The sequence below is a fragment of the Caretta caretta genome, chromosome 12 (genome assembly GCF_965140235.1).
Source record: "Caretta caretta isolate rCarCar2 chromosome 12, rCarCar1.hap1, whole genome shotgun sequence".
In the NCBI taxonomy this organism is placed as follows: domain Eukaryota; kingdom Metazoa; phylum Chordata; order Testudines; family Cheloniidae; genus Caretta; species Caretta caretta.
In genome coordinates, this window is record NC_134217.1 from 5,181,602 (window position 1) to 5,199,484 (window position 17,883).

The 17,883-nt window shown below is 44.9% G+C and overlaps 1 protein-coding gene across 4 annotated transcripts in view; it reads left to right on the forward strand.

The window, feature by feature from the left end:
- Positions 1 to 17,883, forward strand: part of PSKH1 (protein serine kinase H1) — a 79,131-nt gene that overhangs the window by 22,109 nt on the left and 39,139 nt on the right. For 2 of the 4 annotated variants that reach the window (XM_048816338.2, XM_048816337.2), the window contains 2 exons: positions 7,755 to 8,260; positions 9,240 to 9,783. The exons of 1 other annotated variant lie outside the window; for it this stretch is intronic. In XM_048816338.2, the coding sequence (XP_048672295.1) occupies positions 7,755 to 8,260; positions 9,240 to 9,348 (615 nt within the window). In that variant the 3' untranslated portion in view covers positions 9,349 to 9,783. Of the gene's footprint in view, positions 1 to 7,754; positions 8,261 to 9,239; positions 9,784 to 17,883 lie in introns of those variants that run through there. One more of the 4 variants, XM_075118285.1, reaches the window with a different exon arrangement.

The following is a 17,883-nucleotide window of genomic DNA, read 5'->3' on the forward strand; positions in this document are numbered from 1 at the left end:
AAGTCATGATCACTTGTACCTAAGGTACCATTCATTTTTAGTTCTGTGGTCAGTTCCTTTGTATCTGTCAAGACCAGGTCTAATATAGAATTCCTTGTGTTGGATGCAACACTTGTTGAGTTAGGGAATTGTCATCTATAATGTTTAGAAATTGCAAGAATATTTTAGTACTGTCAGCATGAGACCTCTAGCATATGTCACTCAAACTGAAATCCCCCTTGATCTTAGAGATTTTTTTTCTCCCTACACATTACAGGTAGGTAAGGAGTTGGTCACCCTGTTCCCTCGTGTAATTTGGTGACACCAACCAGTACACCATCTTGTGCTTTATCTGTTAAAACTTTGATCCATAAGCATTCAAGTACATTTTCTTCTCAGTTACCACTGACTCAGAAACAGGTAATGCTATTTGTGACACGTGCCAGGTATCGGCATGTGGAGAGACTACGGCTGTCACAAGCTGGTAGCACGTCAACAAACTCTTGTTCCAGGAGCTTATCCAGTGATTTCCACCAGTTCAGTGGTATGACTCGTTAAAACTTCAGCAGTAAACATGTGCTGCTTGAATATTATCTAATATAGTAAGTCTAGGCCTTAACATAGGTTTTCGTAACTTCAGACTTAATTTTAAAGAGGTCTATTTACCAAAAAAAAAAGGATTTAAATTAATAAAATCCAATTCAAATAAAAATATCCGAGTTTTTTCTTTCTTTGTTTGAATCTACTTTTATCTACACTGCATGGTGGGGAAGGTGCAGTGTCCCCCATTTTAAAGATCTGTGCCTGACTGAGTGTAGGCAAGCTGACGATAGATCATCACTGGCAATATGTGCCTAGAGTAGGAATGCCACACCACACCAGTGGGCCTGCTCACATGTCTGTGGTTGCATAGGGACAGTTCCCCAGTGATGGAACAGAAAACTCTACTCTAGTGTAGTCTTTGGCTTGTTGATTGGGGGCACTGTTGCTTTAAATGAGACTGAGAGGCAGAAATCAATCTAGTGCTCTATTAGCTCATGCAGGTTTAATTTCTTTAGGCATGTTTTTTTTAAAAAAAACAAAACAAAACACAGCACACACTTCCAGCATCCCCAGAGGTTCAGAGGAGGGAGAGAAACTACAAACCTGTAGCATTCTCAATTCTGGGGATATGTTTGCATAGTTCAGTGAGATTCCTCTCCTAATCATGGACTAAAGGTGAAGTCCTTAGAAAAGGCAGTACAAATGCAGGCAACATACATAGGCTGCTTGGAGCTTAAAAGTTTGTATTTCATAGGTTATAAAATTCCACTTTAATTTCCTTTTCTTTAGTTGTGTTCTGGGTGAGTGGAATAGATTGTCTAGGGAGAAGATGAGTCTTCTTTGATGTTGCACATCTATAAAGGAAAAACTGATGGTGTGAATTGCAAGGTGTTTGGGATTTTTGCCCTTCTCTCTCTGTGGTGACTCATTCATACAATTTGAAACACAAGCACTGTGCCCTCCAGTTAGCTTTCCTGGCTCACTTATTCCACCAGAGGTATTAGTGTGATGGCTCCCTCCTGTCTGAACCCTCCCTGCTGGCCTGCTTCTCTGTGTTGTTTTTTTTGGTATGGTTTGGGATCTTGCTTGTTTGGTACTCTGACTGCTCTTCCTATTAAGGCTGGGTCTGCAGTAAGATTTTTTTTTTCTTTCTAAAAATTCCCCTGTTGCTACTACCATTGCAGCTTCGTGGCTGGGAGCAAGGCTGGAGAGGGTCAGCATAGCCAAGGCTCCAGGCATCCCTAGCATTCTAAGCACTGTCTCGTCTAATCTGGCTCAGAGCAGATCTACCTATGGACCTGTTAGCACAGCACATCTTTGCTTATCTTGTTCTCATGGCAGTGCTGTGCACCCTACCTATCAGACTCCTCTACTAACCCCAGGGATGGGATAGCTGTTCAAAGTCAGCCAATTACTAACCTCCCACTGCAAAAAGCTGCACTGCTATGGTATGTTACTAGAATCTTGGAGGGCAGCTCCTCCTGTCTGTAAGGAGGATCCCAGCAGAGTCTAATCTGAGACCATGTGAACTCTTAGGGTATGTCTACACTACAATTAAAACCCCCCTGTGGCTGGCCCATGCAAGCTGACTCGGACTTTGGCTAAGGGGCTGTTTAATCGCAGTGTAGATGCTCAGGCTAGAGCCTTGGCTCTAGGACTCTGCAAGGTGGGAGGGTCCCAGAGCTCAGGTTGCACCCAAGCTTGAATGTCTACATCACAGTTAAACAGCCTCTGAGCCTGAGTCAGCTGGCACAGGCCAGCTGTGGGTGTCTAACTGCAGCACAGACATACCCCAGCCTTGTTCTGAAAACACCTCTTGGGCTATTTTTGGTTTGCTTGATTGTGCCAGCAAGGTGGCTGACCCACGCCCTCTGGCGTTCCTGTTCTGGGGTTTTCTCTTTGGAGAGGTGGATGGTTTGGGTGGATTGGTACTGCTTGGCTAAGAACCTGGAACTACAGTTTGTTGAAGAGTGTAACCAGCTTTTGACAGCAGCAGCCTCTTCTGCAGATGCAGAGAGAATATTTTCTCTTTTTCAGTTTATTCAACCGGTTCTGTGCAATGACTAGTTTTATTTAAGATACCAAGTGGGAGTGGAAAAAGCAGGAAAGCTTGTTTTCCTCATCCAATCTATGAATAAAAACAAGGTGTGAGAGGGTGAGATCTACTAGTTCTAAAATCTTGAAGGAGATGGTGACCAGAAACAATCAGTTCAGTTCACCAACTACAGATTACACTTCCTTTGTTTGTTTAATCAGTTAGCTTTAAAGGAAAAGTGTGTTTTGATAAACTTTTTTGTTAGCACATGTAAGATATTTGTTATTTGATTTTAAAAAGCTGGTTTGGTGCATTTTAAATTGAATTTGAATTTCCATCCAACTAGAGCTTGACCCAAATCACAAGTAAAAAATTAATCATCTTGTGAGTAAGAAATGCATTATTCACCATTTTCTTACGTCATCAGAAAGGTAAAAATTAAGACTCTGAATAAATGTAAGTTAAGCTTTATAATTGCTTAAATAAATGTGCACAGATATAGGCTACCCTCTTGGTTAGCGAAAAGAAGCACCAAATTTAGTGTAAAGCTTGTACTTAATTGCCATCAACATGTTTTCATGATTATCAGCCTTTCTTTAAGAAAGTTACTAAAAAGCAAAACACAATTTAAATAGATTTAAATTAAGGTTTCCTGCTTTTTGATTTAAATCATTATTTGAATCATGTTGATTTGAATCAATTCACCATGGTTCTGTAGAGTGACACCAAAATCCTCCTTGCTCCCTGCTGTCTGATGTTCCTCGGGCGATACAGAATAGTAACCCCCAGGCTGGGTAGTGGTTTTCATCTTGGGTAGTGGTTTTCAACCTCTTTTTTTTTTTTTTCCCCTCCATTTGTGGACCCCTACAAAAAAATAGAATGGAGGTGCAGACCCCTTTGGAAATCTTAGCCACAGTCTGTGGACCTCTATGGGTCCATGGACCACAGGTTGAAAGCCACTGATCTAGGGTTTGTAAATTTCCTCTCTTAAATGGAGCAGTAGAGGTTGCTATAACCAATGTTTTTGTTTTTTGTAAAAAGAAAAGGAGTACTTGTGGCACCTTAGAGACTAACCAATTTATATGAAGTGAGCTGTAGCTCACGAAAGCTCATGCTCAAATAAATTGGTTAGTCTCTAAGGTGCCACAAGTACTCCTTTTCTTTTTGCGAATACAGACTAACACGGCTGTTCCTCTGAAACCTTTGTTTTTTGTGTTACTGTTTTGTGTGCATGAAGCATTCACAGTACTAGATTAATATCACAGTGACACAGGAACCGCTGCACTGATTGGATTATTATTTTTTATAGTTAATTCAGTAAAACTCTCATTTGGTAATTTTATCTTAATTGGCCACAGAATTCTCATCGAACTGCCGCAGAATTCAAAGATCTTAGGTCTGGTTTTCTGCAGAGTGCTTTGGGCCTTCCTATAGTAAGTAAATAGCCTTTGCATCTGAAGTGTCTTACCTTAGGCCATTACTTGCTTTGCTGCACACTGGGCTACCCACATTTGCCATCCTTGCCTGTCAACTGCCCTTCTCTCCAGATCTTCCCATTTCATGTTGAGATGCTTGATGTCATTCAGAACTGTTTGTTTCCATGTTGTTCATTGTCTTCCTCTCTTTCTTCTTGTGTTTTCTGGCTTCCATTCAAGGGTAGTATTTGGTAAGTGTTCTTTTTCCATTCTCAGCACATGTCCCAGCCACTGATGTCGTCTTTTGTAGATTGTTTGTGAGAGGGTGCCTTGGCCAGTCGTTTTTCTGACTTCTTCATTCGTCTTCCTATCTCTATATGTTATTTCCAATATTCTTCTCAGACATTGGTGATGAAATGCATCCAGCTTTTGTCTCTCTTTCTTGGTAAGTTGCCATGTCTCACTGCTATATGTTGTGATGGTGATAAAAATTGCTTTGCACACATTGTTTTGTCTTGAGGGAGATGTTTTTGAGTCTTCCAAATGCAGCGTTTGCCTTCCTGATTCTTCTTCTTCTTTCCTTGGAACTAGTACCGTCTTGATAGATGGTACTTCCAAGATACATAAAATTGTTCACCTTCTCCAGTTTCTGTTCTTCAATTTTGATTTCTGTCCCTGTAGTCCCCATTAATGTGACTTTACATTTCTTTGCGTTGTATCTCAAACCTATGTTCCCCATTACTTTTTACCTGGTTTATGCATTTTTGTAGTCCGTTGGCATCTTAATTGATAAGAGCAATGTCATCAGTGAAGTCTAGATCAAATAGCCTTGATTTGTTCCATTTTAGGCCATATGTATCACTGTCACATTGTTTTAATCCATAGACAATGACTAGCATAAACAAAAAAGGAGACAAGACACACCCCTGCCTTACACCTATCTTGATGCTGAATGGCATAATCCATTTTCCATTTTAATGCAGCATTTTGGGTTGGCATAGAATGCCTTCATAACGTTGATTAATTTTGTTGGAATTTCATATTGTTCCACAATTTTGCACATTGTTTCTCTGTTTACACTGTTGAATGCCTTTTGAAAGTGCACACAAGAAAAAATCCATCCAGTTTGCTGGAGATGCTGGCCTTCCTGTAGTGGGAGCAAGGCTACTTTCATTTTTCATGAGTGCTGTGGTTACTTACATCTCTCTTTAAAGGTAGGTGATCAACAATATTAATATTATTGAACTTCAGGAGAGCAGAACCTGCCATGTGCTAGGCACTGCTTTGTGTGCAAGGTTAGGAAAAGCTACTTACAGACAGCCATAGTTGTGCATGGGTCCTCACAGACTAACACAATAGCAGGTACCTGCCTTGAGGAGTTTACAGTCTAGATTGGACTAAACAAAGTAAGGACAAGAGCTGCATCCGTTAATGAAGAATGAGTAGTGCTTAATTTAAACGTGCTACTTGTTAGTTCCTTTTTGGATCTCTTTTCTGATATACTTCTACTCATAGGGTTTGTGACCGGTAGCTGTAATGAAGGCTGAGGTGGAGGGAGCAGAAGACCAAACCTTTGCAAGTCCATTTGTCCAAGGAGATCTTAGCTGCCAGATTTGGTTGTCTCAAATGAAAACTGGTCTCCTGCCTAAGTTCCTTTGTAAAGGACACTGAAAAGCAGATGTGTCCATTCTGTGCTTTACAGGACATTGCATGCAGACCCATCTTTGACTCTCTTCCTGATGTGAAACATAGGGTAGACAGCTGTCTGCAGAGCCAAAGGAGGGACTTAGACAAAGAGATGGGCCATGGCTGTGCTCTAGAACCCCCGGAGCCACGGTGTTTACTACTTAAATGCAGTTAACCAAGTGCCATTTCTGGACAGACCTTCCAAGTGGCTCTGCCCAGAAGAGGAGAGTTCAGGAAATTCTAGTCAGGCAAATGTGTCATGAACGGACTTCTGCCATGAGCTCTATCTGTGGATAAATAAGCAAGGAAATCCGCATTGGGGATTAGCTGAGCAGCCAATGGACTTTAAAGTATTTCCAGATGTGCCTTATAGTCTGCTTACTCTTTATTCCCAGCTGAATTTCAGAGCAGCCATTGTGGAAAAGCTGGTTACTGCTTTACTTAAATCTCTTCCTTTGTCAGGCAGGTGTCCGGCAGTTTCTGTGCAGAAATTGTATTTGGTCAGTTGGTCTGAAATGGAACAGGTGACTGTCTTCACGTTCAGACCTGGAGAGGGGCTTGACTTTAGATGGTGATACAATACGCGTAGCTGTTGGTTCCACAGAGTTCAGATAGAGGCCATTATCTCTGCATATCATCCTTCCCTCTAAATCTATCCCAGCCTCCTCTTGAAAATCCTCTGCTTCCTCTGACCACCCCCAACCCCACATCATACCCTGGCATTCTTCTTGTACATTAGATTCATCCTCCTCTTCGAGGCCCTACATAATCTCACTCCCACCTAGTTTGCTGCTCACTTTCTCCTTCCCCCAGGCCTGTTTCCTCTCAGTTCCCTTCATCTCCTCCTCTCACTCTTGCTTCAGTACTCACACAACCCGTACTCTTGCATCAGCGTTGCCACCTTTTATGCATTAAGAGCTCTCCTTCGCCGCCTTCAAATCCCTCCACTGAACCTGCTTCCTTTGAGAATCCTTCCTGTCCTGCTCTCTCCCTTGGGCTGCCCCGTCATCTGTTTTGTCTGTCTTTGCTTGTGAGCTCTGTGGGATAGGGGTTTGGGCTTGTTTTTCTCATAGTGCTCTCTCTTTGTATAGGCTGTGATATAATTAAGTACTAATTACAGACTGTTGCAGGGCAATCAACATTAACGTTTCTCTAAACTGAATAAAACAAAGGCTTTGCTTGCTGTGATTCAGTTTCTCATTAACTGTGTGCCAGCACCAACTCTTAGCTAAGACACAGGGCACCTATTCGTCCAGAGCAAGCCTGGCTCTGTTAGCGTATGGATCCTGAAATGTTTTACAGCAGCAACTGGAAATCAAATCAAATCAAATCAAGCCTGAAATGTACGTTCTAAACTCTTCCAATTATCACATCAAAGCAGAGGCTGCATTATCCTCTGTAATGGGTAGAAGCAACCTACTCTCATTGGTATTTCTTTTTAAAAAGACTTTCTTCTCACTTGGGAAAGTGGCCCACCAATGTCTGCCTTCTCCATCTGTTTTCACCGCTGTTGATGGCTTCGTGAATCACACCAGCTTTTATCCTCTGCTGAGCACCCTCCCCTCCTTAACAACAGATGGCATGGGAGTTAAACCACTTTGATATACAGTGTCCTTCCTAAGGTCCCTGGAATAGTGCTTGTTTGGCAGCATGGTAGCTTTGCATGTCTGTTGGCAGACATCAGCTGGGGGTGGGACTTACACGGCATGCACATGTTTGAGTAGGGTAAGGAATAACTAAAAGAGGATAAAGGACAGAAGCTATGGCCTGGTCTACACTTCGAGTTTGTCGGATTTAGCAGCGTTAAATCGAATTAACCCTGCACCCGTCTACACAATGAAGCCATTTTTTTCGACATAAAGGGCTCTTAAAACCGATTTCTGTACTCCTCCCTGACAAGGGGATTAGTGCTGAAATCGACATCGCCGTTTTGAATTAGGGTTAGTGTGCACGCAATTAGAAGGTATTGGCCTCCGGGAGCTATCCCACAGTGCACTATTGTGACCGCTCTGGACAGCACTCTGAACTCGGATGCACTGGCCAGGTGTACAGGAAAAGCCCCAGGAATTTCTGAATCTCATTTCCTGATTGGCCAGGTGAGCTCATCAGCACAGGTGACAATGCAGTCCCAGAATCGACAAAGAGCTCCAGCATGGACCGAACGGGAGGTACTGGATCTGATCGCTGTATGGGGCGAGGAATCCGTGCTATCAAAACTACGTTCCAAAAGACAAAATGCCAAAACATTTCAAAAAATCTCCGAGGCCATGAGGGACAGAGGCTACGGCAGAGATGCAACACAGTGCTTCATGAAACTTAAGGAAACCAAAGAATCAAATGGACACTCCTGGACAGAGCCCCAGACGTGCCGCTTCTATGCTGAGCTGCATGCAGTTCTAGGGGGGGCCGCCACCACTACCCCACCCCTGTCCGTGGACTCCAATGATGGGGTACTCTCTGCCATGCCTGAGGATCTGTGGATGAGGAGGAGGACAAGCTTGAGGAGAGCACACAGCACACCGTTCTCCCCGACAGTCAGGATCTTTTTATCATCCTGGCTGAAATACCCTCCCGCCCAAACAAGCCGGAGGAGGGACCTCTGGTGAGTGTACCTTTTTAAATATAATGCATGTTATAAAAGCAAGCGTTTTTTAATGATTAAGTAGCCCTGAGGACTTGGGATGCATTCGTGGCCAGTACAGCTACTGGAAAAGTCTGTTAATGTGTCTGGGGATGGAGCGGAAATCCTCCAGGGACGTCTCCATGAAGCTCTCCTGTAGGTACTCTAAAAGCCTTTGCAGAAGGTTTCTGGGGAGAGCAGCATTATTCCGTCCTCCATGGTAGGACACTTTACCACGCCATGCTAGTAGCATGTAATCTGGTATCACTGCATGACAAAGTCTGGCAGCGTATGGTCCCGGTGTTTGCTGGCATTCAAGCAACATCCATTCTTTATCTCTCTGTGTTATCCTCAGGAAAGTGATATCATTCATGGTAATGTGGTTGAAATAGGGGAATTTAATTAAGGGGACATTCAGAGGTGGCCGTTCCTACTGGGCTGTTTGCCTGTGGCTGAAAAGAAATCCTCCCCACAGTTAGCCACGAAAGGGGGGGGGGGGGCACCATTGGCGCTGAGCTGTTCGCATTTGGCTAGTAGGAATCTTCCCTGATACCAGCCATGCGGTGGGGTGGGGGTAAAGCAATCATCCCAGAGAATTGGATTGGGGAGTGGGGGGTTAGTTTGGTTTCTGCTGCTGCATGTTAACAGGAAAACCGCAGCACTAAATGGCCAACTCAACGTGCTTTGCTTGGTATGGGAGAGGAGGGCGCTGCTGTTATGAAGGCTGCAGAAGCCGAAAGACTATGGCTTACCGTGGCCGCCTGCAAGCCGAATTCTGTTGCCTGGCACTGCATGTGTGATCTCTAACACCAAAGCCGCAGGCACTCAATATAAGATGCAACCTTGTACCAAAATCACATGTGCTATGTAATGTGAATAGTGTTGTTCACCATGAAAGAGTATAGCCATTGTTCTGTAAAATGTATCTTTTTAAATACTTCACTCCCTTTTTTTCATCCAGCAGCTGCAAATGTTTCAAGCCTCCCTCCTCCGTCCCAAAGGCTATCTCAGATAAGGCAGCAAAAAAAAAATGCACACGCGATGAAATGTTCTCTGAGCTCATGCAGTAGTCCGGAGGGACACAATAGCAGAGTACAGGAAAGTGGCCGATGAACGTGAGGAGAGGTGGTGGCAGGAAGATCAGAGGAGGCAGGATGCAACACTGGGGCTACTGCAGGATCAAATGGACATGCTCCGGCATCTGGTGGAGGTGCATGAACGGCAGCGGGATCACAGACTGCCACTGTAGCCCCTGTTTAACCGCCCTCCCTCCTCCTCAAGTTCCATAGCCTCCTCACCCAGACACCCAAGAACTTGGGCCGGGGGGGAAGGCTCCGGGCACCCAACCACTCCACCCCAGTGGACAGCCCAAACAACAGAAGGCTGTCATTCAACAAGTTTTGAAGTGACCTTTTCCTTCCCTCCTCCCACACCCCACCTGGGCTACCTTGTGAGTAATCTCCCTATTTTTATAATCAATTAATAAAGAATACATATTTTTTAAATGATAGTGACTTTATTTCCTTTGCAAGCAAGCTGTGATTGAAGGGAGGAGGGCAGGTGGCTTACAGGGAATTCAGAGGGGGCGGGTTTTCATCAAGGAGAAACAAACAGAAACACAATACCCTGGCCAGTCAAGAAACTGGTTTTCAAAGCTTCTCTGATGCACAGTGCTTCCTGCTGTGCTCTTCTAACCGCCCTGGTGACTGGCTGGCGTATTCGGCAGCCATGTGATTTGCCTCAACCTCCCACCCCACCATAAAGTCTCCCCCTTACTCTCACAGAGATTGTGGAGCACACAGCAAGCAGCAATAACAATGGGAATATTGGTTTCACTGAGGTCTGAGCGAGTCAGTAAACTGCACCAGCGACCCTTTAAATGTCCAAATGCACACTCTTCCACCATTCTGCACTTGCTCAGCCTATAGTTGAACAGCTCCTTACTACTGTCCAGGGTGCCTATGCATGGCTTCATGAGCCAGGGCATTAAGGGGTAGGCTGCACATTTCCCAGGGTCATTACCTTTGATAGCAGCAGCTCAATGATTGCATTGGGTACTTGTATCACAGCAACCCCCACAGTAGATTTGCCCACTCCAAATTGTTTACCGACTGACCGGTAGCTGTTTGGCATTGCAGGCTTCCACAGGGCTATTGTCATTTGCTTGTGAACTGTGAGGGCTGCTCTCATCTTGGTATTCTTGCACTTCAGGGCAGGGGAAAGCAAGTCACAAAGTTTCATGAAAGTGCTCTTACGCATGCGAGTTTCGGAGCCACTGGGAATCACCCCAAACTCGCAACACTATGCGGTCCCACCACTCTGTGCTTGTTTCCTGGGCCCAGAATCGGCATTCCATGGCATGAGCCTGCCCCAGTAACACCATGATCTCCAAATTGCCAGGGACCGCGGTTTTAGAGAAATCTGTGTTCATGACCTCATCACCGCGCTGCCGTCGCCGCCTTGCCTGGTTTTTCAGGTGCTGGTTCTGTATAAACTGCACGATAATGCATGAGGTGTTTACAATGGTCATAACTGCTGCAGTGAGCTGAACGGGCTCCATGCTTGCTGTGCTATGGCGTCGGCTCGGGCAATCCAGGGAAAAGGGCGCGAAATGATTGTCTGCAGTTGCTTTCATGGAGGGAGGGAGGGTTGACTGACGACATTTACCCATAACCACCTGCGACAAATTTTTGGCCCCATCAGGCATTGGGAGCTCAGCCCAGAATTCCAATGGGCAGCGGGAACTGTGGGATAGCTACCCTCAGTGCACCACTCGGAATGTCAACACTTGCCATGGTACCGTGGATGCACACCGCCGAATTAATGTGCTTAGTGTGGATGCATGCACTCGACTTTATACAATCTGTTCCCAAAAATCGACTTCTGTAAAATCGGAGTACTTTCGTAGTGTAGACAGAGATGTTTGCCTTCCCGCAGCACTGCAGTATGTTACATTCAGGAACACAATCTCAAGTGAGCCACAGTAACATAAAAGTCCAGAACACAGCGCTGGTTACAAAATAGTTTTGCTGTATGTGTGAACATAGCACTGCCATATTGATATTGGATGCTCTGAGGACTGAAAGTGTTGTTTCTCAACGTAACAGGTGCCATTTGGGTTGGCCAGGCAAGTTTCTCCACCCTGCCAGTATCCATGGTCAGTCCCCTGAATCATCTACAGCCCCATAACTCTGAAATAGAGTTGTTAATGGGCTACATTTGTTTGTGGTGGCTGCAGTGAGTTTAACAGATGTCCATATTATTTATTCATTTGTATTACAGTAGTATCTAGCAGATCCAAGCTTATGTGTGGAAGTTATTTTTTCTTATTGAGCCCCACAGAGAGCAAGGCAAGTTACAGAAGGCTGGCCAATGCCTTTATAAAAGGGGTAGGGGAGAGAAGCAGTGTTTGGCCAGTAGTCACCTCATTGTCAGCTTGTTCTTCCATGTCTCAGCTGCTCTTGTGCTCATTCCTCCCTGGCCAGCTGCTGAGGGGAGAGTGCAGAAGTGGAAGGGCATGGCAGCCAGCATGGGGATGGTAGTGGAGGCTTTCTTGCATGCTTTCCTGCTATCTTGGAACTAATGCAGGAGCATGGCTTTGTAATATATCAGGAGAAGAGCTGGCTTAACCCAGCCCCATAGAGCACAAGGTCTTGGAGTGCATTGGAGGCAGCTTTTCATTACAGGAGGTGGAGAAGGTGACTAGAGGTGACTGGATTTGATTCTGACAACTAGTTGAGAATTTGAAGATGGAAGGCAGCTTGGATGAAGGTGATCATGAAATGATAGTGTTTGTGATTCTGAGGAATGGTAGGAGGGAAAACAGCAGAATAATGTCAGTGGACTTCAAACAGGCAGACTGTGTAGAAAACTCAGAGAATTGGGAGGTGAGGTCCCATGAGAAGCAAGTCTAAGGGAAAAAGAGTTCAGGACAGTTGGCAGGGAGTCAAGAGAACAGCAACCTATGAGGAAAGGTTAAAAAACTGGACATCTTTAGTCTTGAGAAAAGACGACTGAGGGGGGGATCTGACAAGTCTTCAGATACGTTAAGGGCTGTTATAAAGAGTACAGTGATCAATTGTTTTCCATGTCTCCTTGAGCATAAGCAACCTAGTTCCTTCCCACTTGTTGACAGCAAGGACTGAGGTATTATCTATTCTCTCCCAGATGTTCTTAAGCTGAAGAGTTGGGCATGACATTTTTCACAGCTTTGAGTAATGTAGCTAGGTCAAGCTAAGTTTTAGGTGTAAATCAAGCCTAATTCCTTTCTATTAGAATTAAGTCTAAAATGGCTGTCCCCTTGGTTACTTCCTCCATCTTCAGAAGCAAGAAATTGTCCCCGATATATTCCAAGAATTTATAGACATTTTATGTTTTGCTGTATTAGTTTTCCGACAGATGTATAGGTAGTTAGTCTTCCATTACTGCCAGTCTTGTGTTTTGGAAATGTCTCATCCATCCTTACATCACCTGTATTCCTCCCCAGCCTTTTATCTTCACCCAGAGACGTTTTCATCTGCTCTGTGTCTCACCTCTTGTTGGACCTTGGAACAATTGTATGTGTTGTTGATGTATAATAAAACAACTCTTCCCATTTTCCCCGCCTGTCTTTCCTGAATAAGCTATACCAATATTGCAATAGTGAAATGTATTCCATCAAGTCTCGGTGATGCCAATTAAGTCACAGTTTAGGTCATATACTGATCCTCCCAGTTCTTCCTGTTTATTCCCCATACTCCTTGCATTTGTATGTAGACATCTAAGATGTTGAGCAAGTTCCCCAACTGATTTCCCTCTTGTTGTTCCTATGACTCTTGCAATCATCCTCACCCCCCCCCCCCCAAAAAAAAACAAAAACAAAAACCAACCTAAAACCCATGTGGGCCTCTGTTAAATTTTCCTTGCTTGTCATGTTGATGATGTCACCCCTCTCATTGAATCACTCCAGTGATACCCCCTTCTCTCTATCATCAGACATAAGCAACTTGCCTCCCCTTTCAAGTAGGGTGACCATATTTCCCAAAGGGAAAACAGAACACCATGTGAGGCTAGCCTGAGCTGTTCATCTGAGCCCCCGACTCTGCGTAGGTCTGGACAGCCCACCCCTCCCCATCCCCAGTGCGGGGCTGGCCCAAGCTGCTCCCCCAAGCTCTGCCTCCCTCTCCCTGGGTGGGGCTGGTGTCATTGCTTGCCCAAGCCCTGCCTGCCCCCCGTGCCAGGCTGGGGCTGGCATCACTGCTCACTGAAGCCCTGCCTCCCTCCGCCTGAGCCCTGCCTTTCCTCCTGCATGGGGCTGGCATCCCTCCTGCGTGGGGCTGGCATTGCCACTTGTCCCCCCATTCCTCCGCACCCCATTTTTTGACAAAAGTGCGCATTTGTCCCGTTTGTGCTTGTGAACTGATCAAGCTGGCCAGAGCAAACGGGACAAATGCCCACTTTTGCCAAAAAAAAAAAAAAAAGGCAGGATAGCCAGGACAGGGCTTAAAAAAGGGACTGTCCCGGCCAAAACGGGACATATGGTCACCCTACTTTCCAGGCCCTTCACAAACTATTCTCTCTCGTTCACTACCAGAATGTTGACTCCCCCTTCCAGCCAATCCATGATGCCGCAGCCAGCCTCCATTATCCCCTCGTTAAATTTTCAAACAAGCACCTTCATACTTTCTCTCATGCTGCCTCTCACACTTGGGAGGAGCTCTCTGTTAACATCTTCAAAGGTACCTCATTACCCTCCTTCCAACTGTCTTTTTGCTGTGTTACTTTCAAAGAACTTGACAACAGTTTAGACTCCCGGTGTGCTGAGAATACTGCTTATCATGCTTACCAATACTGTCCCATTGTTCCTTTGTACTCATCAATCTGTATTGTATCCTCTGTGCCTTGTCTTATATTTAGATTATAAATTCTTTGGGGGCAGGAAAAATCTTTTTGTTCTGATTGCACAGCATCTAGTCCAAGGGGGGTCTTGGTTCATTACTAGGGCTCCTAGGTCCTATAATATAAATAATTATACAGGCTAGATGTGCAACCCTCGACAGATGCTGGCTTTGGCAATAGGGCACCAAATGCATATTTCAGTTGTCAGATTGGATGCTGCTGTCCCTTTCTGGGCACAATCTTTGTAAATCCCATTGTAAAGGACTACATTATGAACTGTAAATATATGCAAGCTTACTTGAAAATTTCCTTTTTAATAGGAGGAATTTTCACAGATTGGGTCTCACTCAGAACACATTAAGCTTTTGCCCTGTGTTACCTGTGTCTTAACTGTCTTATCTGGTGACAAGATAGATGCTCTGCAGTAATCTACTGCACTAGGGAATTTGAAGCAATCCTTGCTAACAGCTTCCAAGCTAAAGAAAGGAGCTAGTTGGGAGCAGCTGTTGGAGTTAGCTCAAATTATCTGGGACTAGGGGAGTGCCCCTCTTCCCTGCCAGTGACTGATATGTCTGCTTCTGCCTCTTGAGTTGTGGAAGGGCTCAACACCCATTCTACGGGATCTGTGGACCTTTTGCTAGAAGAAGGGAGATATTTTTTTTTCTTCTTCCAAGCAGGGGTAAATTTTCTTTCACCCCTTGAAAATTCAGAATGCTGTTGTCAGGCTGTTCTAACTCAACAGGGTGAAGACAGTAAGCACAGAGCAGCATCAGGACCAGGGCAGCCGAAAACTTTTGAAGTCACCTTTGCACATCACCCCATGCTTCTAATGATCATATCGGCCTCTAGTCCACTGTTTCAGCCTTCAGCTATTCATATGGAAAGAGATTGTTCTATGTGAGCTGCATTAGCCAGTGCAGACACTTTACAGTAGAGATTGCCGTTAAGGCCTAAAGGTGTGCAGAAACGCATACGTGGTTCTAAAAATCCTAGACAAACTTTTTGTGAGAGAAAGAAATGTTTTTAAATACATGTGAGTTGCTCCTCCTGGAAAAGGCTAAATCAATTTACAGAGGAATGTGCTTTTACATTTCAGATGATCATGGAAACATGTAGTGATTTTAATAAAGCAGTGAGAGCCTCAGTAAAGCAGCGAGCAGACCAAGGGCTCTCCTCTGAAGAGGCAGAGTGTTCTTTGGAGAGCTGGAACATTCAACAGGACTAAAATAGGCCTCTCACAGCCTGGTGCAGAATGCTGAGGTCAGCCTGACAAACACACTGTGATCTGCTGCTCTTGAAACTTCTTCTAGCTTCTACTTTCTCTTTCCTTTTAATGCACTACCTCAGTGACAGTGAGTGCAGATGAACTGAGGTTTTTCTGCGCACGCCTGCTTGCTGATGTGAGTGGCCAGTTGTCTCCCACTGGAGGAACTGGTATCTCGGACTCCCGAAGGCATATCATCCGCTCAATTACAAACTCAGAAAATCATGTAGCCACTTGCCAGGTGCACATTGTGACCTGGGGCCTACGTTGCTGTGGAATATTGTGTATGTAAATAAATAATAAATACCCTTTTACTGACATAGGAGAGAATCTGTGCAGGCTTAAAACCAATGCATGCGTTTGAAAAATCAATTCCCCTTCACTCGCTGCTGCTCAAGTTCAAGAGGCTTTCCTCTGAAAGAAGTGATATATCACAAGCATCTATTTTGGAATGTCCTCTCTATCCCCTTCACTTACTTCAATAGGTGCTTATGCTGTGACCAGTTCTTGCAAGGTGAACTCAGAATCCTGAAGTTGGTAGTCAGCAGGGTAAGTGAAATAGGAATTAAACTTCATATATTTTGTTGTAAATGGATCCCTTCTTTTAATACACATAGACTCTTAAATATGGTTTAGATTGTTTCAGTTCCCAGTTAAATGTGAAGGGCCAAAGTCAATGGTGTTGAGCCACTTCAATCAGCGCTGAAGTCAGTAAGCTTTCACTCGTCTGTGGGTCAGAAAAGTGTGCTCATCTCTAGGTATCTTCTGAGATGGGTGTTGGATCTTAACCGCAATGATACTGGACCATCTTGTGCCATTCTGAAGACTATATTCTTAGTTTGTCTGCATGTACTGGTATGTTTCCACCGTATTCAGCAGAGAAACAGTAGCCCAGGAATTAAGCTAATGTGAATTGAGCAGCCATTATTAGAACAAAAGAGAAGTGGGAAAATTATTGAGGGTAAAAATACCAGAAGAATGTATTTGGGTGCAGCATTTTTCTTCCTGACCCCCCCTACCTCTTTGCCACAAATATTAATACAACTTTCCATACCGGTAACAACCATAGGTGCAAACTAGGGTGTGCATAAAGGAGATTGGGGACCAACAGCTGGGCATTTTGTTTGCTTTTTGAGAATGATGGAGCTTGAGGGAAGCTGGGTGCTTATGGTACAGGACATAATTCTTTGATGGTTGGGGGAGGGCAGGAGTCATAACCGAGGGAGAAGAGATGGGCATTGACATAATGCTATAATGCACAGTATTACATTTTCATTTCTGCAACTCAGGGCCCTATAAAATCCTGTTAATGGCTGAGTAATACTGGTGAATTAGAGATCAAGGGACACTGTCAAGGTAAAAACAAACCCCAAACACATTAACCTCTGCCCTCCTCCTGTTACACCCTAAATTATTAACAGAAAGGCTTTAAACGATCAACTTTCGGCTCTGTTTTGTTTGACTCCTTTGCATTTCACTAGGCTGTTTCCCTTTTGTTTCTGGCTGGCTCACTTTCTGGTTCTCTTGCCCTGGCTCAATTCTGTTGTGTTTGGGTTTGAGTTTCCAGTACTGCAGCAGAGCTAGATTATCACTAATTCACATGTAGCAGTGTGCCTTGCCAGCATGTTTAGGGTCTGTCTTCATTGCAGGGTTAAAGTGGCTCTTATGTGGGTTGTCCTAACGCAGCTCCATGCATTCATACGGAGGTGTTTCAGGCTAGCTTGCCTGCTTGGGGCCAGAGGCTAAAATCAGAGTGCTGCTTTTGCTCAGGCTTGCAACCTGCCCACTTTGCAGTGAGGATGCAGGGTAAACTACTTGATTGCTGGTAGCTCTCCAATATCTTACCATGCTTCCCCGCATGTGCCAAGGAGGACAGGCAAGTTCCCTTACAGGTCATGGAAAGAATTATAGAGCGGCTCAGCTTACAATAGCTCTCAGAACCATGGGATTTCCCTTTTCCCTCCCTGCAAGTCCTAACACACACAGGGACTGGAGCACCTGTGACTGAGGACACAGTAACTCCAGTGTGGCTGCTTGCATCCAGAGCTGAGTGCCAATCACCCGGGCTAACTCTGCAGTGAAGACATAGCTTTTGTTAGATGTAGTGCTCTGTTCGCATAGGCCTCTCTTGGTCTCCTGAGAAGGCTCTCCACCTATCTGCAACTGGGGCAGGGAGGGGCTTGCTGTCCCTGAAGATTAGCGTCTACCCAGCCTCCTGTGGCTGGGTAAAGAGGAAGTCCGTCCATTGTGACAAAGTTCCTCCTCTGCCTTGGTGGGTCTTGCACTTATTGGCAGATTTGCTCGCCTTGGAGCTTCATGGCAGCCCTTAGTTTGGCTGTTTTCATGAACCCACAGTCCAGGTCGACTCCTCCTGTGTCTGACCAGGAGTTGGGAGGATTTGGGGGGAACCCAGGCCCGCCCTCTACTCTGGGTTCCAGCCCAGGGCCCTGTGGAATGCAGCTGT